The sequence below is a fragment of the Mauremys reevesii genome, linkage group 6 (assembly GCF_016161935.1).
Source record: "Mauremys reevesii isolate NIE-2019 linkage group 6, ASM1616193v1, whole genome shotgun sequence".
Taxonomy (NCBI): domain Eukaryota; kingdom Metazoa; phylum Chordata; order Testudines; family Geoemydidae; genus Mauremys; species Mauremys reevesii.
This window is the reverse complement of record NC_052628.1, coordinates 14,853,829-14,875,999: the sequence shown is the minus strand read 5'-3', so window position 1 is coordinate 14,875,999 and position 22,171 is coordinate 14,853,829. Positions and strand designations below refer to the sequence as shown.

The window sequence follows — 22,171 nt, the reverse complement described above, 5'->3', positions numbered from 1 at the left end:
GAGCTTTTAAGAAGGCTCTTGAGTCACTTTCTGCCAGAGAGAAAGTGCACTACTGTCTTTGGTTGCCTCTGACTGCAAAAGAGATTGGCAACTAGGTTGGTTTATGTTTGGTGATTCCTGAAACCACTAAAGTCGGTCTTTCCCCTAATTTCCCATTGTAAAGACTTTTTAAACATAAATACTTTCCACTTTCATAACATTTTCTGTCCAGGGATCTCAGAGCATTTTGCAAACACTAAGGATTGAATCCTCACTTTTCCCAGGCTTACTAACACACCTGCATTGGCAGGTGATATTGGGATCTACTCACCTGCTCACCCTCCATATCTCTTTGGTAACCTGTGTTTCAGATAAGTAGAGGAAGGCTGCCTGCTTACCTTCTATACCAGTAGGGCAAAGATGTATGGGAAATGCATGAGGGAAAAGATGAACAAAATTGAGAAAATCTGCGGAGGCGAGAGAACTAGGTGAGGGTGTGTGCTGGAGCTGAGAGATAAAGTGCAGTAGGAAGAAATTAGTGCATGGAAGCCTTTGGGGCTGTGGAGAGAGAATGAAAAGATACATCAAGACAGATGAAGCTTAGAAGAGGCAGAAATATATAAGAGAATGAAAAAGCATAGTTTTCTATTCAACCCCTTTACGGTAAAGCAAACAAAATCCCTCTAGATTTTTCTCAGCCTTGGGCTAATATGATATCCTCCCCCGGCCCAAATCCATTTAGGATGTTTGTGCCACCCTCATTTTCATTCTGAAAGACTGACCACAATGCTCACTCCTGTATTGCTTTGCCCATTTTATAAATGACAGCTTCAAATAACTAGAGTTGTTTACACCAGCAATGAATTTGGCCTTGAGAGGATAAGTGTCTTGCCCAAGGATATCTGAGTGAGCTGGTGACAGAGCAAGGAGCAGAAATCTAGTCTTTTAACTGTCCTCTTTACTTGCGAGACTCAGTTCTGCCTCTAAACATCTCTTGGTGCTTAGTGAAAATTCATGCTGTGATATTTACCTTATATGTATTCAGAAGGTGACAACTTGAAAAACAAAATCCCATTTCACAGTTGCACTTGGTAAAATATGTCTAGCTGTTTTTGATGAGATAATAGGCAATTACCTATAGACTGTCAGCTTGTCAGAAAACTCATTGAACTGCAAGTTATCCTAGGCTGGGGGTTTTGAAAATGGAAGTTTAATAGACTCCAGCTTTTCTACTGATCGTAGCATGTTACTTTGTACCAGGTTCTTAAAACAAACAAGCTGGACCTGGAAGTGTAAAAGACATTTCCCCACCCAAAAAAACGTATTGGCTTTGTATACATAGTGAAATACTTCTGTGATGGATTGTATTTACTGAGTGGCAGCCTATCTTAAATGCTCAATTACTGAGGGACAATCTACACTCATTGCTATATTTCCTTTCCACAAGCTACTCTCAGTATAACCTTTTATGAGTGATGTACTTGAATATTTGGTTGTTAATATCTAAACAGTATCATTAAATTTATTAACCTTAATTTGGGTTATTGCAGATTATGTACTACACCTCTACCTCGATATAATGCTGTCCTTGGGAGCCAAAAAATCTTACCGCGTTATAGGTGAAACCATGTTATATTGAACTTGCTTTGATCCACTGGAGTGCGCAGCCCTGCCCCCCGGAGCACTGCTTTACCGCGTTATATCCAAATTTGTGTTGTATCGGGTGGTGTTATATCGAGGTAGCGATGTATACGTATTTTATGACTTTTAAACCAAAATTTGTACTTTGGGATAAGTTAAGCATTATACCCAGATGTATAAACACTCTTTCCTTAACCTGTGTATTATATAATTTTAACGTTAGCTTTAATAAAAAATTTTAAATCTGTTCTTTTCAATGGAGTTTGTCAGGTTAACAACACTAAATTGGAAAAGGGGAAATTTACATTCTGTTGTTAAGGAATCTTATCTTTCCTTGGTACATATTGGCAGGATCCTTAAATATCTAATATAGAAGCCGTATAGAGGTGTCCCATTTAACGTGGTCTTGGGCAAGATGCCTACATACTGTTTTTGTTTTTCCTGTCTCTAAAATGCAAATACTTGATTTACTTCACAAGGATTATACGAGGATTAGTTAATTTGTACAATGCTTTTCAGGCCTATACGTACACCACAAAGTATGTATTATATAGGTTTCACATAGTTGGGATTATTTTAAGGTTGTTTGATTCCCTTCCCTCTTCCTCCCTCTCCCCCCCCCTTTGCATTATAAAACCTTTGTAAGTAGAAGTTTTGATATAGATATGTCATCTGGCAGTTAGTGAACTTGTAAAAATCCTATCCTCTTGGCATATACATGATTTACAATTGCATCTGTTGTAACCACATGCAATAATTATTGAAACTGGGTTACAGTATTAAGTCTGAAATTAAATGTTTGCTTATGGAGGCACTTTCAGTTTTAGAAAAGGGTTAGAGTCTTCCTTTTATATCCACTCATGATGCAATGATATTCCTAGTACAAAAGCAAACTTTTTCTACAAATTGAAACTGTAGACCTATGTTTATTTTCAGGGGCTTATTCCAAAACAAGCCTGGGATGAGTGAAGTTTATGACATTGAAATGATGTGCCCACTTTAAATATGAATTGTTTGACAGAGTGAGATGAATGTTAATTGTCCATTGTATGGCCACACTACTTCAAATAGCGCGCGTAGTCTATGTGAGTGAGGTAAATGGAGTAACTAAAATTACAAGGTCATAGGAATTGCAGTACTGCACTATAACAAATGTATTTAAATGCAGTAATTGTATTCTACAAGTGGCAGGCATCTATAGGCTCAGGGATTGTTATTGCTCATATAATTAAATGCTTCCTTTCTTCGTCTTCAGTGCTGAGTTAAAGCTGTTGGAAGAAGCCACCATCTCAATCTTCAAGTCTTTAGGTGAGAGAGATTATTTTGATGTCTTCACATATTTCTTTGTTTGTTGTCAACTTTTCTGATAAATCACTGTTCATGTAAACTTCTGTGTCTGTATTTATTTAATTTAGCTCGTCTGCATTTTGGTAGTGAGATTTTTAAAATCATATTTGTCTCCCAAGTGGAAGATGAAAACAAATTCTTCTAATTTGTGCTGTTTAAATGTAACATTGTCACATTATTCTGTGTGTTGCCAACAGAAGGAAGTGACTTGGGCACGGTTATTTTAGTAATTGAACAGACTTCTTTTAAATGATGATTTTTAAAGCATTGCCCCTTTAGAAGTAGAATATCAGTGGGCAGATATGGAGTATAGTATGTGACACCTGTCATGTGGAATTGACACTGGAATTAGAAGATGAGTGCATATCCTGCTTCTCATTCTGAATTATAATTTGATTCCCTGGATGTTTTAAGTTTTAACTTGCAATGTTAACTCTGTTCATTACACTATAGAAACTTCTAAAATATTGAAAGGATAGCAATGCTGATAGAGAGAGATTATGCAGGGCGGAACCAGGGATGGTAGAAGAGTGAGGAATGAAATGATATTATTGTCACAGTCAGGCACACTTTCCTGATAGTGAGACCTATTGAGCTTTGGAATAGTCTCCTGAAAGAAATGGTGTGGCTCCATTGTTCGGAATGTTTTAAATTTAGGTTGGAAAATGTAGTGTAGTGAACAATCTTGCAATAGCAGAAACATGGACAGGAGCCATCTTTCACTATAGACTGTTTAAAAAAAAAAACTATAAAAAAGTAGCCTTGGTGTGTGTTTATTTAAAAAAATACATAAAATGTGCAATGGAGAGTAATTCCCGTTCTATATATCCAGTGTTTGAATTAATTATCATAATTTAAATTACAAATGTACTCTAATCTTTTCAATCCCTCATCTAGTTGAGAACAATCCTCGAACAGGAAATCTTGGGGCATTGATTAAAGTCTTCCTTTCTAGAACCAAAGAGTTGAAAATTTCGGCGGAATGTCAAAAGTAAGTTGGCAGTGAAATGCCAGGAGTTCCCTTTTATGTTTTAAATGTTCAACTTGTTGATAGCTCTTGGGTAATGCAATGATGGCTGCTCCATAAATACCTTAATCGGCAAGGTGAAAATTCAGGTTTTTCTTAAAGTTTATTTTTGTTTTTAAAAGAGAAACTACTGTAATTTCAGAGGAACAAGTATCTTGTGTATTTCAATCACTGGGATTGGAGTATAATATGTACAGTTGTGCCATTACAGAAGAACAGAAGTTTTCCATTTGTGTGAGTGGGTCTAAATGGTGCAACAAACATATGTTTATATAACTTTGGATTAATCTCTGCCCTTCTCACTCTGCAGTCCTAGGCACTGCTATCCCACTTCTTTCTGTGGGTGTCTGTGCATGACAGACAATAAAAATGCTGTGCAAATACTCCTTTGCTAGGTTTATAGTCTGTGACTCAAAATTCCTTGGAGCATAAATAAAATTTAAGAGAACAACTGATGCTCTAGGGATTTTGTTTTCCTTAACCTGTAGTAGCAGTGGCTCTCATGCCATGCTACTGGCTGTTTATTTTGTAAAATAAACATTTATTTTTCAACTGAGATGCTTTCTTTAAGGCATATTATAAGTCATCTGATAAAGCTTTTTAGCTAATCTAAATTTATTTTAAAATCAGCGCATTATTTCTAGAATACTTGAAACTCTGACCAGGCCAGAATAGAAAATGATATAAAATTCCACTACTTTCAAATCGTATGATCAGATTGCCTTTCCAATCCTCTTCCCTCCCGGTGAGGGATGAAAACTTCAAGAAGTTAGACTTTCAGAAGTATAGTTTTCCAGGAAACTTTCCAAAGATTTTTTTTTCCTTGGAAATTTCTTTCCTGGCAGGGGAAGGAGGAGTTTGCAGACATTTTGAGGCCAACTCCTCTTCTAATCTAGGGATCCATTGAGAGAGAATCTCTCTTATGTCCAGAGGAAATAAATCATCATTTTGGCTGCTGCTGTGTTGGCCCCTCAGCCCCTTGACAGCGTGGCTTCAGCAGGAGCTGCATATATTGCTGTTGACTAGGTCCCCCTGAAGCTGCACGTAGGTACCCAGAGGAACATAATACAGTTCCCTCCTGGATTGCCTTCATGCCTAGAAATCTGGGGGAAAAGTTGTGAAGAGTAACTGGACTTACTGCTGTTGCTCCTGAAATCCACTGAACGTCTTCCACCTTGAGTGTCATCTGAGTAATATTCGTGCACGTAAAGGGATAAGATTGGGGATAAATTTCCATGCAGAAAGAGTGAGATTTAAAGAGGTCTCAGTCCATTTGAGACTGCCCTATAGTACGTAGCAGTGGGTCCCCAAACTTTTTACCTCGCACCCCATCTTTCCCCTGTCCAGTGGGGCCAGGAGTGGGTCCACAGCTGTGGGAATGGAGGACACGGACAGGGATAAGGGGGCTGAGGCTGGGAGCGGAACCTCGGCCAGGGGCTGAGCCGGCAGCTGGTGCCCCGAGCGCAGGTGCCCGGGGCTGAGGCTGGGGCCCCAACCACGCTCTCCTGAATGTTCCTCCATGCCCCCCGAGGGGTGCCCCACAGATTGGGGACCTCTGAGGTATAGAGATTAAAAAAGATAATAGACTAGCTAGTCAATTTCCTGAAGAGAATGGCACTTAATGGTAACTGTGATGCTTTTAATAATAGTACTAAACTATATGTAGCAAGAAGGCTGCGTCGTCTTGAAAAGAAACGTTTATTTTTAAATACATTTTCTTTGCTATTGAGTGTTCACATTTTAGTCACTTGAGACTTGCCTTTGCCTCATATGGGCTGCAGGAATCTTTCCATTCACTGTTACACACACCTAGTCACGACTATTGCGAAACATTAATAAGTAAAACATTATTGACTCTTGTTTACTTTTCTGTTTTCCCTTCTAGCCATCTTTTTATTTGGCAGGCCCACAACGCATTGTTCATTATTTGCTGTTTGTTAAAAGTGTTCATATGTCAGATGTCAGAAGAGGAACTGCAACTTCATTTTACTTACGAGGAGAGAAAGCCAGGCTCATATGGTAGGTATTGCATATTATCGTGGAAACAAGCAATGCTCCATAGATGTGAATTTGTTGAAAAACGTTTTTTATAATTACTATAGCACCCAGTTCAGCTTCAAGTCCAAACATCACTTCAAAATTTGAAATAGTAAAGTAATTATGCTATATATCGAGGTGTTCATCAGCCATGGAAAAACCAGCTGGAGAAACTTTGAACCTGAGGAGAGCCTGAAAGTGTGTCTAGTGGGATTTTCAAAAGCACTCAGCATGGGCCTACCTCTGCTCCCATTGGAGATTAAAGCCATCTGATCAGAAGACTGCATCATCCATATTTGTGCTCCAAGAGCCCCACCCCAAAGTATAAGACCTGCCTCATCAGAGGACGAGGTTCCAAGCCTAGTAGAGGGGGGGAGTGGGATGGGTGGAAAATAGGGGAGTTCGGGAGAAATGTCATCTGCCTTGTTGAGTACAGGGAGATGGTGAGAACCAAAAAGTCGTTTGCAAATATACCTGGATCAGCGCTGTATATTGTGCTTCCATGATAGGAAAAAATGATTTTATAGTTGCTCAGGAAATTGCATGTTCAGTAATTTGGGGGAATCTGAAAGCATTTGGTTTTCTTAAACTGGCCACTCATCGAGTTCACTAACATCTAGAGATCTTTTTCCTTAAATATTTGTGAGAATTGTGTATTTGATCCTCTTTGATATTACTAAGATGAAGCAAAAATGTTGTCCTGTAAGGGATCTGTCCTAAATGTTTAGATCCATTATTTCTAATTTCTATTGTCCTGCAGGATGCCTGCTAGCTTAGTAGCAATGCTTTGGACTTTTATATAAGACACCTAGGTTTGATTCCCACTGTTGACGATTGTGCTCCCTAGTGTTTTAAAGAATGCACCGACAAAACCTTAGTCCCCCTCTGCCCATGCTGATGTGCTATGATCTCTGTCAAGATCACAAGTTAAATAGAAATAATTTTTGTCAGGACTTGGAAGGAAAGCCTCTAGGGATAGACACTCTGATGTGTCCTTCAGACCACAGCTGCTGGAATCTCTTCCTGCAGTTGTATCTGAAATTCCTCCTCACTGTCTGTGTATTGTATCTTTCATCTTTTTTTTATTTTTTTAAAGGAATGTACAATTTTATATGTAAAAGACAAAATTTCATAAAAACTAGCAGCCAAAGCGAATAAAGAGCTTTTACTAATATATCAAGTGGAAAGAGCAGCACTATGGATACAGTAGAACCATTAATAAATGATGCAGGTAAAATTCACTTGTGGATAATAGTTGTACTCCATTTAAAAAAAAAATTGTCTGACTCAACAAGAAAAATATAGAAAAGTGAATGTAAGCTGAAAATTAGAGACAGCTTCCTCACAGTGAAACCAGTTAGAGTATGTTTCTCAAATGCGGCCACCAGAGGCTTTTCTTGTGGCCACAACCTCCTGGGCAGTGATGGGGAAGAGGTGGAAAACAGTGGCCCCTCCCCTGGTGCTGCCTGCAGGGATTTGGGCCCTGCCCTCCTCTGCAGCCACAAATGCCAGAGGAGCAGGCAGCTGTATGAATTTCCCAGGGGTGGTGGGGCTCGGGCTTCTTGCTCCAGCCCTGGGGTGGCAGGTGTCAGACTGCAGCCACAGGGCTTCAGGCTCCGTCTCCCTGCTGGGAGGCTTCGGGCTTCAGCCCTGGGCTCACAACCACCCCCCTGGCCCCCACTGCCTCCCTACCCACCTCTCCATCCACGGCTTAATTTGTCCCCTGGCTTGCTGGGGCTGTGCAAGTCTGCTGTGGAAAGCGATATTTGTATGTATGTTAATATCACTTTTCACTGCCTCCCAGCTAGCTAATAAGTCTGCTGTGAAAAGTGATACATACAAATATACATATATAATTTTTCATAGCAGCAGCCTTACTAGCTAGCACGTCTTAAGAAAAAAGCAGTCTAAAAAGCATAAGAAACAACAGAATAGACAAGAATGTGCAAAGCACCTTATTTTGTTTCTATTCTGTTTAGGTCCAGAAAAGAATAGAGACAACTGCACATTATTTTTATTACTGAGTCTGCAAAAAAACCCTACATAAGTAAATTACAGTGATTTGGATATATGCATATTTATTTGTTTTTCCTAAAATTAATTAAGTATTTTAGGAAAAATTGTCAGAGTGGCCACCAGCAAGAGTTGGTGGCCACGCTGTAAGGCCATCAAAATTTTTCTTGTGAGAACCTCTAGAGATTGTGGAATAGTCTTCCAGGTAAAGTGATGGAAGCCTAGTGCAAGGAGTGTTTAAATTTAAGATGGGCAAAAGACTGCACTGATAGGAAGATGGACTGCATGATCTCTTATATACAATCTCTTACAATTTTTCAGTGGTTCTGTTGCAAAAGTAATAATAGAGTCATACATGCATTTGATAATGCAACAATTGGTTAGTGTAATATAAATGTTGAGGTATTATTATTTATATAGCAGTCACAGAGCAGAAGTTGTGTTGACAAATATCAGTTTCCTGCCCCAGACAGCTTAAAATGGACATAATTTTCATTGCAGAAGTAAGGAAATGAAGAGCTGAGCTTACTTTAGCAACCTGAATAGTTACTTTCTCCTTATTACTTGCTGATGTGTATTACAAAAAGTCTTTTTAAAACATGAACACTGTGTATCCATTCCATTTACAATTATAAAAATATTCTTCAATATAATGCTTCATTTGCTGAAGACTGTTTTGAATAGTGTTGTCATCCTGAAATGAGACATTATTGTAGAGTGCGCACACAAGGAGGCAGAGTGAAGGTTAGTGTGCAAACCTTGCCTCTCAATTTCCTGGCTTTACAATAAAGTTTTGGTTAAGGTTCTAATCTTATGTGGCTTATTGAATAAAACCAATTACTTTGCTTTCTTCAGCATGGATGGCTGGTGTCAGAATTCTAATACAATGTGTGTGGGTTGTGGAAAAAAGAACCCACAAGCATCTGAATATGGGCTTCCTTCAAACAGTCAGCCCAGGCAAGGGCATGTGTCTTGAGTGCATAATAATTGTTCGTGCATAGACTAGTGAAAACCATTCATTAAAATCTATTTAACTCCTTGGCGCCTGCTGTTGCTCTGGGGAAACCAGACTTCTGGTGCCAGAAGATTAACAGCTACATGTTGAAATGGTTTAATGTCTTTAAGCTGTGATGAGTAATCTCTAAGAATGAGGTCAGCTAGCTGATACATTAAACAAGCAGTGCCTGATTACAATAAACTATCACTGCAGAGTGAACGTGGGTTTTCACCTGGTAAAGAGATATTGCTTAGTTGTCTAATACAGCATAGTAACAACACACAGGGAAATGCCAGATGAGAAAAGTGACATTTAAGTGCTTTATTTTACCGTCAGAACCACAATAATCTTTTTATTCTTAACGATGAGGGAATTCCATGTTCTACAGTATTCAGAATAACTAATATCACTGAGCTATATGTCTGTAGAGTAGATGTCTAGATATCTGTACAGTACTTGGACAGTATTTAGCACCATTTGACTGTAAGTCATAAAGATATTTATGAAGTTTAAGTATAAGTTTGTGCATATGGAGCAGTATAGACAAAGTTACTTAGCAATCATCTTAGATTAGTAGATTGTTAGTTGAATGCTATAAATTAAGAGGGTAACTGTGTGTGGTCTGTTGGTTAGAGCAGGGGACCGGATTTTTGAAAATCTGGGTTCCTTTTCAACTGTGTCACTGCTTTACTGTGGACTTGGGCCAGTTACTTCTGTGCGTCAGGTCCCCCCTCTGTAAAATGGGGTTATTTCTTACAAACCTCACTGGAGTACTGGTTTATTTGAGGATCCTAAACAGTTTTACACAGTATTACGATTATACATCTAATATTGTAGTAGGCTGATGGATTTTTACAGTCTGTAAATTTAGGATATTGGAAAAATACATGACTGAAGTGTCACCAAAGAATATAATAATTTAAAAAAGATGTTGTATTTTGACCTAGTAAAGAAAGAGGAAAAAATTAAATGAATTTAAGGTCCCTTGTATAACTATACCAACAGTAGCTTCCCAAAGTAATTTTTTTCATTCCTGGTACCTTAGAGTTCCCCCTAGTGTCACAAAGTATATGCTGATTTATTATTGCATTTTGTATTTGCTTATTTACTTAGCACTACATACGATGAACTGTTTACTTATTAAAAAGAAACAGTTTTGAACAGTTCTCACTGGCTTTTCAGCTGCTGCACTAGGTTATTGGTGTTTCTCCCTCTTTCAGATGGCAGTGCATTTGGGCAAATCTTATGAAATATATTATTTAATAAAAGTACAAATAATCTGTACATAAATGAAGACATTAGTTCCATATCTGGGTTCTGAGGATGTTATCAGCTTTAGCTTTGTTATGGCTTATGAAGGACCTTTAGCATTACAGCCTGATATACAGTTGGGCTTATTGTTATTCCTTATTGATTGTGCACACATGGCCCACATGGACTCCTTCCACCCACAAAAATAACTTTATTTAATCAATAGAAATTATTGTTGAAAACTTAATTGTAATCCACTTGCAAAGAATCACCTTCTGTGGTCATTCATAATAATCCATGCTTCCTGTGATTCCAGCCCTTTTCCTTATGTGTCATTCACCTTGACGTTGAGAGAGCAGCTACCTCTTTTCAAGGTCACCTTGGCAGAATTCTTCCAAGGTCCCCTAAAAGCCACTCTGTAAGTCAATATTGTGTACAGTCTGCTTTCCTACTCTCTTGTTTTTTAGCATCTGTTCTCTAGTGTTTCTAGCCAGAGGCCCATATTTGAGTAAAGCACTCTTTGATTTTAATGTGGCTAACTTAGATACCTGGGATCTTGGCACAAACTGAGAACATACTATTGCAGTGCACCACAGTCTTGCTAGAATGAACTAAAACATTAACACCTTCTGCAAGATTTCTGCTATTTCTAAATGAAAAGGATTGTACAATGTATTAGAGTGATGATGTGTGGGAAAATACTGAGTGCTCAATGGCAACAATATCTTTTATAAATATGTAAGCATTTTGTGTTTGGCAGTTCATTGACGGCACAGTTTTTTTACAGCAAACTGTTAGTTAGAGGGTAGTCGTGACTCATCTGAAAGATGGTACCTACTCATTTTATGTATAGTGTGTGATCTATGCAAGTGAGTCCAGCTTGTGCTTTCTCAGCAGACTATATTTTAGGTTTAAAGAGCTTCATATTGTTGCATTTAGCATCAATTAAAGTGCCCAGTGGCAACTTTTGTGGTCCAAAAAGTGTATGAGAAGAAAGGCTGTTAGAACATACTGTTGCAATTACAATGCTAGGCTTATAATGAGCAAAGTTATAGAACCAAATATAAGAGGAAAATTGAAACATAACAGTGGCATTTGTCCCCCTTCTATGGCTAGACCACATAGGGCAGGGGTCGGCAACCTACGGAATGCATGCCACCTTTGGCACGCGAGCTGATTTTGCCTGGCACGCGGCCAACTGAGTGAACAGAACCCCAGGCCAGCAGGAGGCTGAGTGGGGCCAGCGGCCAAGATCCCAGACCAGCAGCAGGCGCGCCCCCTGGCTCCTCCCTCACCACGCTCGGGTTCTGCGGCTCCCAGGAGTGTGAGCCGCCAGGGCGCAGGGCCCTGAGCCTGCTGTGGGAGGGGCGGCAGCTCACGCTCCCAGGAGCCGCAAAGCCCGAGCACGGTGAGGGGGGAGCCGGGGGGCACATGGGGACCGTTGCCCGCATGCATTTGCTGCAGGAACCCTCCCCCCCCGGGGGGGCGGGCACTGGGCCGCAGTCCAGGCAGGCGCGCCCCCAGGCTTCCCCCTCACCAGGCTCGCTCAGGTTCTGCAGCTCCCGGAAGTGTGAGCCACCACTGCCCCTCCTGCAGCTCCCCCCCTCCGGCTGCCTCAGCACTCCATGTGGAGTTTTGCCTCCACATGGAGCCAACGTCTGACCGACATGGGCATGGTAAGGGGAGTCCCAGGGCGCAGTCAGGGAGCAGGGGGAGGGTTGGATGGGTTAGGAGTTCTGGGGGTCCTGTCAGGGGGTGGGGAGTGGTTGGATGGGGTGTGGGAGACCTGGGGGTCTGTGTGGGGTGGGGGTGTGGATAGGGTTGGGGCAGTCAGGGGACAGGTAGGGGGTAGGGTCCTAGAGGGAAAGTTAGGGTGGGGGTCTCAGGAGAGGTCAGTTAGGGGACAAGGAGCAGGGAGGCTTAGGTAGGGGGTGGGGTTCTGGTGGGCAGTTAGGGGCAGGGGTCCCAGGAGGGGGCAGTCAGGGGACAAGGAGCGGGGGGGGGGTTGGGGGTTCTGACCGGGGCAATCGGGGTGGGAAGGAGTGGATGAGGGCGGGGCTAGGGCAGGGCTCTCCCCTCTTTTTTGATTGTTGAAATATGGTAACCCTAGGCAAGGGGGAAGCTGGGGGTGCATGGGGGCTGGCACCTGCACACATCCACTGCAGCCTGCAGGAGCCCCCGGGGGGGCGCCGGGCCACAGCCTGGGCAGGAGGGGCCGCGGGGGGCACAGCTGTTTCCCGCTAACAACGCCGCTGCCTTTGTAGGGCTGCTGCCCCCCTGCACCGCGCCGGCTCCTCTGTGGCTGGGGCTCGCTGCTGCCGCAAGTGGGACGCTCTGGCTCTCCGGTGCCTCCGGAAGGCGGCTCCTCTCTGCCGAGCTGCTGCAGGGGTCCAAGCCCAGCAAAGCCAGTTGACTCAGGTCGGGGGCCACCTGGGTGGGGTGGGGAGGGCTTGCGGGGGGGCTGTGCACCCTCCAGGGGAGTTCAGGGGGCGAAACCTGGTCTGGGAAGCAGCCCCTGGGCATGGCTGGCCTCTGGGCATGGCTGGCCCTTGGGGTCTGTAAAGGCTCATTGGGATTTGCCCCTCAATGAACCAATGTGCAAGTGGTGGTGGTGCGGGGGGAGGTGCAAGGTGGAAGTTTCGCCTAGGGCACAAAATATCCTTGCACCGGCCCTGCCCCAGGGGGTGCGTGCACCCCAGGGTTAAGAACCACTGCACTAAACTGATAAGATCTTCATTTTAATTTTATTTTAAATGAAGCTTCTTAAACATTTTAAAAAACTTGTTTACTTTACATACAACAATATTTTATAGACTTATAGAGAGAGAACTTCTAAAAACCTTAATATGTATTACCAGCACGCGAAACTTTAAATTAGAGTGAATAAATGAAGACTCGAAACACTGCTTCTGAAAGGTTGCCGACCCCTGACATAGAGTCTGCTACTGCATTCAGAAATTTCTATCTAATGCACTTGGTTATTTAGTACAAACAGAAGAGGCTCATGTTTCTAAGCCCAGAGGTCCTAGGTTCAATCTGTGCAGATGACCTGGTCACTGGTGTTATTACTTAATGTTGTGGTGACCATAAAATTCAATCCTATATTATATTTTAAGAGTAAAATGAAATAAATATTATCCATTAGTTTAACAAAATTCTAAACTCTGTTGCTAATAATAATAATTTATTTTTCCTTTTGTTATCTGTGCCATGGCGTACTAGCCACTAAACATTCTACTTGGAATTAAATTCTAACATTGTATAGGGAATTGGATGACTTGTGAACTAATAATGGGATAGTGAGTTTTTCATCTGTAGGGGTGAAATCTTGGCACCATTGGAAGTGAGTTACAAAACTCCAGTTGATTTTAGTGGGGACAGGGTATTCACCCTAGGTTGCTGTTCTGTCTGGCCTGGAATTTTGAGTGAAAGTAGTTGATATCTGGTGGCTGTCCAGCATCCTGTGGAAATGAGTTGACTTCATTTGTTCTTTGTTGACAGCAGGTTAACCATATCTCAAAATCTTCTGTCACATTTGTAGCTCCTTATTGTCAGTCTTAGCAGAGAAGCAGAGGACTGAACAGACGCATCTGAACCTAGAGAGTTAATCTTTCGTCAATCAGACACATTAGTGAAGTTTTCGCTGCCTGTACCATGCTATTTCTATTGGTAGAAAATTTATCTTCATGGCCTTCAATCCAGTGCCATTCATGCACACAAAATTCATTTGGCATAGATGTGTGATGGTTTGTCCCCCCTTAGGATGCCACCCGATATGCTGAGATACCACTGAGCCTATCTGTTATGCCAGCCTGAGTATCTTTTTTACCTGTCTTGCTGAGCCAAGCAATTCTATTAAGCCTCTGCCAGCACGCACACAGGGAGGGCCACACCAAACTGCAGAACAAAACAGACACTGAGATCAGTTCTGTGAAGGCTCAGCTTAAGGGACTTGCCCCCAGCACTCAGGTGTCCACTTCCCTTGGGGTGCAGACCCAAAGATATATTATGAAATCCGCCTCCTCCCTCAGTGTGGAGGAAGGTATGCACAGCCTCTTAACCCCCCTGTTCCCCCCCAATTTTGAATTGTACAATTCGTATAACAGTTGTATTATAAACAAGAAATACGTTTATTAACTACAAAAGGTGAATTTTAAGTGACTATAAGAGATAGACAGAACGAAGATTACTGAGCAACTAAAATGAAATACGCAAGCTAAGCTTAATATACTTAAGAAACAGGTTACAAAATGTAATTTCTCTCCCTAGATATTGTCACAGGTAGATAACAGAAAGGCAGCTGCTCTGGCCTGTATCTGGAGATTTCAGGTATTTCCACTCACAGACTGGATGCCCTCCCAGCCTGGGTTCAGTCCATTTCCCCTCAGTTCAGTTCTTGCTTCCAGGTGTTTTTTTCAGTATCTCTTTGGGTGGGGAGGCAGAGGAGAACCATGATGATGTCACTCCCCTGCCTTATATAGCTCTTGTGTATGGCGGGAACCCTTTGTCTTCCAATGGAAGAATACTGGCATTCCAAGGGGTGTGTCCAGTACCAGGTGAGTCAGACCCATGTCTCTGCAGGGGTGTGGCAGCCATTACTTTTCAGCTGTCTGGAGCTTCCATAGGAAGACTAAGCTCTTTCACAGTCCATTGTCTCTGCTAATGGCCCATTAGCCCTGTCTGGCTTTTCCATTGTTGTACCTGAAGGGCTGGTTGGGGGTGACACCCAAAGTAACACATTTGTAATACAGATACATAGTTAACTTTCCTAATTTCAGATACAGAAATGATATGGGCATACACATTGGATAATCACATCCAGTACATCATAACCTTTCCAATGATACCTTACAGGAGCCATCTTCCCTAAAATATATCTCAGTTTTGTCAGATCCATATTGTAAGCATATTTTCATAAAGAATATGGAAGGAAACATCACAATATGTACCAACATAACCATAAATCCATAAAAAAAAAAGAAAAAACAATTGGAGATATACCTATCTCCTAGAACTGGAAGGGACCTTGAAAGGTCATCAAGTCCAGCCCCCTGCCTTCACTAGCAGGACCAAGTACTGATTTTTGCCCCAGATCCTTAAGTGGTCACTTCAAGGATTGAACTCACACCCCTGGGTTTAGCAGGCCAAGGCTCAAACCACTGAGCTATCCCTCCCCCCATGTAGCCCATACCCTGACCTGCAGCAGAAACTCTTATTCTTTCTGTATTAGCCAGTTACAGTTCATTGAGCTGCTAATCATAACTGTAAAATATTACAGTAAATGCAGAACCATGCGCCCCCTCCCCCCGCAACTACTCATGGAATGTGGCTGAGAATTTCAAGTGAAAAGGCAGGAAATTAAAAGCTACAGTTTCTCTGAAAACACACTTGATCTTTTGCATATGTAATGCTTTCTGTTACTGCATATTTCCACGCAAACAATTGTTTAATGGAAAAAAACCATTTTTTTTCAGCCATTAGATGAATACTGGAAATTTTCAGTAATCACACAGTGGAACTTAAGCATTGGAATTGCCAATGTGGAATCATGACTCAAGAAAATGCAGCCTGATGCTACTGTGTCAGTTCAAGCAGATCAGACGGTGACCCAGAGAACAGCAGATTTCACAGCTTTTCTGGGGGTCTTTTTTATAGTAAACCAAATGGAAACATCTTCTCCCTCCCCCTCCGCCCGGGCATCAACAAAACACAGATTTCTTTAAAAAAGAGCCATGGAAAACTCTCTCTCTGCTTGCAGACCTTACCCATCAGGTTGACAACATGGCTGCTTTTTGCTTCATTTTATATTTACATTTTTGCATACAGGGGATTTTAAAGAAGTATTGTAATTATTTAGTCCTATTTCATAAGTGATTTGGAAATACTTATTTTATTACTTATTTTTAGACTTTCATCTGGGACTGCTGGAGGGGGAAGCCTACGGGGTCTGGGGAGAAGCAGGCAGTAGCAGGGATTGAGGCTGCCTCCTGATTAGCTCCCTCACCAGTGACCTTCAGGCTGCAGCTAGCAGACGCTGTGGTTTATGCTGTATGAGCTACCTCAGACTTCACATGCTGCTGCTAGTGTAGGGGCAAGAAAGTTGCTCTACAAGGCGGCAGACACTCAGTGTGCATGCATACCGCTGGGAACAGACAGGGCAGATAGCCCAAGGAAATGACTAACCAGTCAGACACTGCCCAGTTGCCCAGCAGCTCAGGTTGAGCGTGAATTCTACGGCAACATGCCCACTCCCTGTTGATGCATGCATGTGTGATCTGTAGCAAAGAAACTCCTTGGATTGGTTGATTGAGTCACACCACATATTTTCAAAGTTGCAGCCATCATTTAGTGGAGCTGATAGGTTTTCCAGGGCCAGGAGGACAGTGCTAAATATTAATAAATAAAAGTGATTTGGGCCATGTCTTTGTATGTAGTATAACAAGTGTAGGCTAATGCTTTTCTTGACTTGTCCGCTGTTAATTGCAACCTTGCAGGTACTGTAGAGATGATGTGAGTAAGTGACTATGTAGGGACCAGGTACAATTGAGTTGTAATCTGGGCTTTATCATTGACTGGGTCTGCACTAGATTTGTCTTCCTAAAGTTTTCCACCATTGCTACCACTCATGGTGACAACAGTAGGAGCACTAATGCACACCATCAACCAGCTGCTGCAGCAGCCCAGAGCAAGTGTAGAAAACACAGTGGTTAAAATCCTGATGGCTGTCAGTGCTTTGTCTATGTAAGCTCTCAACCTTTCCAGACCACTATACCCCTTGCAGGAGTCTGATTTGTCTAGCATACCCCAAGTTTCACCTCACTTAAAAACTACTTGCTTGCAAAATCAGACCTAAAAATACAAAAGTGTCACAGCACAGAATTACTGAAAAATTGCGTCCTTTCTCATTTTTACCATATAATTATAAAATAAATCAATTGGAATATAAATATTGTACTTACATTTCGGTGTATGGTATATAGAGCAATATAAACTAGTCATTGAATGAAATTTGTTTGTACTGACTTCGCTAGTGCTTTTTATGTAGCCCAGGGGTAGGCAACCTATGGCACGGGCGCTGAAGGCGGCACTTGAGCTGATTTTCAGTGGCACTCACACTGCCCGGGTCCTGGCCACCGGTCCAGGGGACTCTGCATTTTAATTTAGTTTTAAATGAAGCTTCTTAAACATTATGAAATCTTATTTACTTTACATACAACAATAGTTTAGTTATAAATTATAGACTTATAGAAAGAGACCTTTTAAAAAGGTTAAAATGTGTTACTGGCACGTGAAACCTTAAATTAGAGTAAATAAATGAAGACTCAGCACAGCACTTCTGAAAGGTTGCTGACCTCTGATGTAGCCTATTGTAAAACTAGGCAAATATCTAGATGAGTTGATGTATCCCCTGGAAGACCTTTGCGTACCCCCAGGGATACACGTACTCCTGGTTGAGAATCACTGACCTAGTGCTCTTTCTGTGGCTGCCACTGGTGGAGCTGCACCAATATTAGCAACAATACGGCATGCTAAGAAAAATGCCTAGTTGGCTTTGGGCAAGTCAGTTAGTCTCTCCAGTGTCTGTTTTTGCCATCTGCATCATGGGTGGCTTTGAAAATATTAAGTGCTAAGTATTATTCCTGTCACAAAATCCTATAAATAAAATAACTCATATTTTGAAGACTTTACATAGCCAGTTGGTTAAATGGTGTTTCAGCCTTAAGTCTGAATTCTTTCGTCTTTGTGTTATTGCTTATTACTTTAGCAATGTTACTTAGACTAGAAGATGTACCTCTGATTTCCATCCATGCAAATTGGTTCTAATCTTATCTGGATTCTCCCATCCCTTGTTTGATTTGAGAGGGTATATCTCTCCTTTTAATCAAGCATCTAATCTGTTAATATGAATGAGTAGGGCGTGTATTGTGTCTATCCTGCTATTGAAAAAACATTGTTTATGAAAATACACAGTGTTCCATTTTTATAGCTCTCTCTCACGTTATAGATTTGGCATGCATCCGTTTCATTGTCTTGGCAAGACAAGAATGCATACGTTCCAGTCTGGAAAAGGATACATAAATTGTTTTAGCTGAGTGCCATTGGTTACTGTTATTAACTAAAAAGGGGTAACGTTTTGCATAATTCACGAACATGCTAAGGCAGAGGTGTATCCTTTAAGTTCAGTGGAGTAGAAAAAATGAAATCTTCATGTTTTGTAGATTTATAATAGTTCAAATCACATTGAACTCTACCTAACAAAATGTGTTTACGACATAATGGAAAGATTCTTCTGACATGCACTTGATTTTATTTTTATTTCCAATTGGTAGGAGGAATTTTTAGAATACTTTTCTAAGTTTTGGTCAGTTTAGCAATTTTGCAGTGTTAGCATTTCCAAGATTCATAAAGTTAGGTAATTCCAAACTGAAACTTCTTAGATTACATTACCTAGGGTTCATTTTTGGCTGTGGTTTTAAATCCAAGGTTAAGTATGCTCATTTACTAATTCTTGTTTGTCGCTAACAGGAGCTACATTGTGTTACTCATGGGGGATTCCATATAAAGGAAACCATGTTTCCGTGATAAAAAAATGATTTCCTTTAGAATGTGCAGTTCACTAGGTGACAATTTTAATGTGTTTTTAATAAACCAATTGTGGAAAGAAATAATTTTGCTTTATTGTTAGTAGTCCCTATAGTATGCTTATTAAAATTGAGTCTTGAAATTAGGAGCAAACTCAGGTTAAACAGAATAGCACTACTATAATTTGATTAAGTTGTGCTTATTGTAAGACATGTTTAATTGAACATATGAAGTATACCAAGGTTTGGGTAATTATTTTAATGCTCTGCTGCCCATTATCTGATATGCTGAAGGATAAGATTTGCCTGCTGTGAAGCATTAAAAATAGAAAAATGCGAGTAAATTATGTTCCTAAGTATCTTTCTGTAATATGAAATGTTAAATTAAACACAGACGCACCTGCTGACTCAGGAATACATCTGAAACTTGCTTAGAGCTGTGACACTTTAATCTCCGATGGTTTGTAATCGAGTTTTGCTCCATAAGATAATTTTTTTTTAAATTATGCTGTATGAATGTAAAACATTGGTGTTCTTATTAATTAGAAATACCTGGAATTCTTTTGAGATAAATTTTTTGAAGCACCAAGTGTGAGGTGGGTATTTTATGTCTTGTCCCTGATGCATTTATGAGTTAAACAGTGAAGAACTCTTGTTCTAGCAAATAAAACCCTATTGGATTTCTTTGGAAGAGGATAATTCTTGACGGGCTCTGGCAGAGACCTTGTTCTTGAAATGTGCTGAGCTTTGCACTAAATAAATACAGTTTTCCTTAAAAAGTATTAAGTGATGATAAAACTCGAGGTTGAATTGCTTAAGTCTACTAATGTAAAATAAAAAAAAAGTAATAATTAGAGATTGGTATATCTCCTAGAACTGGTCATTGGGTCCAGCCCCCTGCCTTCACTAGCAGGACCAATTTTTGCCCCAGATCCCTAAGTGGCCCCCTCAAGGATTGAACTCACACCCCTGGGTTTAGCAGGCCAATGCTCAAACCACTGAGCTATCCCTCCCCCTAATGTAGACTGAATTCTTTGTGGAGGGCAGGCCATGATTTGGAATGATGTATAGTATGAATAGAGAAGTGTCCCTTCTGTGCTCCTGTCTAGAATTTATTAAAAAGATGCAAACTAACCTGTTCCTATGGGGATTGTGGGCCTGTCCTGCATCTCTACTGTTAAATCAGCTAAACAAGTAAAGTTCTTAAGAAATGTGGTCAGTGATTAAACCAACTAAATTGTGTTGGCTCTTCCCCAGATGTCTCATCTAGCAGGAAACTGTGGATTAAAAGTGCCTCCTTTAAAAGTGCGTGGTAGTCCCCCGATAGGCTGCCCCTAGCATGCCACTCCCCCAATAGCTTGTAGAGGAACCTGGGCCCACCCTCTATACCGGTTCCAATACAGGAACCCTCCACCCAGAAGCTTGGGTTTCTGTTCTCCCCGCCCTTACTGCTCCTTCCCTGGACTGCTTCCTACACTGCCTATTACAGGCTACTACTCTCTCCCCTTGTGTCAGGGAGTGTGACTGTTTCTGCCCAGCTGAGCTTCATTCCTAATTAAGCCTCATTTGCATCATAGCTCCCCTCCAGCTGCAGCCTCTGGCTAATTGGCCTCTCTTGCGTATATTAACTCCTCCAGGGCTAGTGTAGGGTGAACGCCCCATCAAAGAGATACAGTATTTGCTGGGTTGCTGCCAAGATCCAAGTGTTTGGTTTGTTACGGTAAATGACTGTACAAACTTAGCATGGCAGTACTGGCTTGCCGGATGGGGTCACTGAGGTCAAATTTGCCACCCCTCCCCCAATATTGATAAATACACATTTACAGAACTTACGTTAAAAGGCTTATAATCCAGGATTCCCTGTGTTGTGTGCAATCCTAATGCTGTATTGTGCTAGTGCATAAAAACATGAAAGCAAAATAGCCTTGACTGATAATTCCCAGAAAACAGATATCCTAAGGCCAGTGTGCCTTTACCATACAGGTCTGTCGCATCTTATGCGCATTTAATATGCGCAATTTCAGCTTTATGCGGTCGGCAAAAACAAAAACAAAAGAGAAAAATAACAATTTTAATACTGTACCTGTAGTGCGGGCGATTCCGCCTGCCATTCAACTCAATGTAATTTTGACTATACGCAGTTTTCGCTTCATGTGCTAACCGCGGAACAGAACCCCCGCGTAAGATGAGACTCGCCTGTAAAATTAAAATATAGTTGCCTAAAAAAGTTCACGGAGCAGATACTCCTTACCTTTAAACTAGAAAATATATTAACCAGAGATTAAATCAAACTTGAATTAATATCCACAAAAACCAACCTTTATCAGAATCCTCAACACCAAAAGCCCGTAGGAGGTGGTGGGTCTTGCAACATTCCCTGAAGGGCCATTGAGATTCAAAGGGGAGAAATGACTAGAAATGACTAGAAAAAGTGAAACTCACCACTAATCTTAATCACCCAAACTGAGTGAAATCAAACAGTTAGTAAGAAGTGGAGGTTTAAGCACTCAGGAATCAGGTTGACTGGACATAATTTTTAATTAGCTCAGGCTTTTAGTGTTCTTTGGGTTGGGGACTGTCTTTTAATTCTTTGTTCAGGGCCTAGCATAATGGCATCCTGGTCCATGACTGAAACTTGCAAGAGCTACAATAATACACATAATAAATAATAACTAGTTGCCACTGTGGCCTTGTTTGCCCACAGTTTTTGTACCATTGATATCAGTTAGGGATGTGATCTTTCTACTGAAATACTTGTACCAGTACAACTCCTGGTGTAGATGCAATTGTCAGTATAAATATAAAGGTGCCTTATACCATGATAGCTCATTAACCTTCCCTACGGAAATAACCGTATTGGTAAAAGGGACCTTTATTCAAATATAACTGTGACCAGACTAGGGGAGATTGGGAGTTGTACATCTTTGACTACACCAGTATGATTAGTATGTAGACAAGGCTTTGAGCTTAACTCTGATATTGACATTATATCATTAACATTATATCATTTTATTTGCCTGGTTGCTCCCATGCCAGTAATTTGATACCTAACTTTTAAAAAGTTTCAGTATTAGTTGAATCTGTGGTTTCTTTTCTTAGTTTGAAATTCCAGAGACAAACAGTGTTTCCTTTTATTCTGTTTCAGGAGTGGAATGTGAAGACCTTACAGAAGAGTTGCTGTGTTGCCTCATTCAGCTCATTGTTGAAATTCCTCTTCTGTAAGTACTTTTTACAGGATCTGTGTTTGAAACTTGTGTTCTGTGAAGGGAATGTGTTCATCATAATTCCCAAACTTAC

General features: G+C 41.0%; 1 protein-coding gene across 2 annotated transcripts in view; it reads left to right on the top strand.

Moving 5' to 3' along the window:
- Nucleotides 1-22,171, top strand: part of DYM (dymeclin) — a 367,304-nt gene that overhangs the window by 47,428 nt on the left and 297,705 nt on the right. For both annotated transcript variants that reach the window (XM_039543377.1, XM_039543378.1), the window contains exons 4-7: nt 2,876-2,928; nt 3,865-3,958; nt 5,880-6,013; nt 22,020-22,092. In XM_039543377.1, coding sequence (XP_039399311.1) covers nt 2,876-2,928; nt 3,865-3,958; nt 5,880-6,013; nt 22,020-22,092 — 354 coding nt within the window. The remainder of the gene's footprint in view (nt 1-2,875; nt 2,929-3,864; nt 3,959-5,879; nt 6,014-22,019; nt 22,093-22,171) is intronic.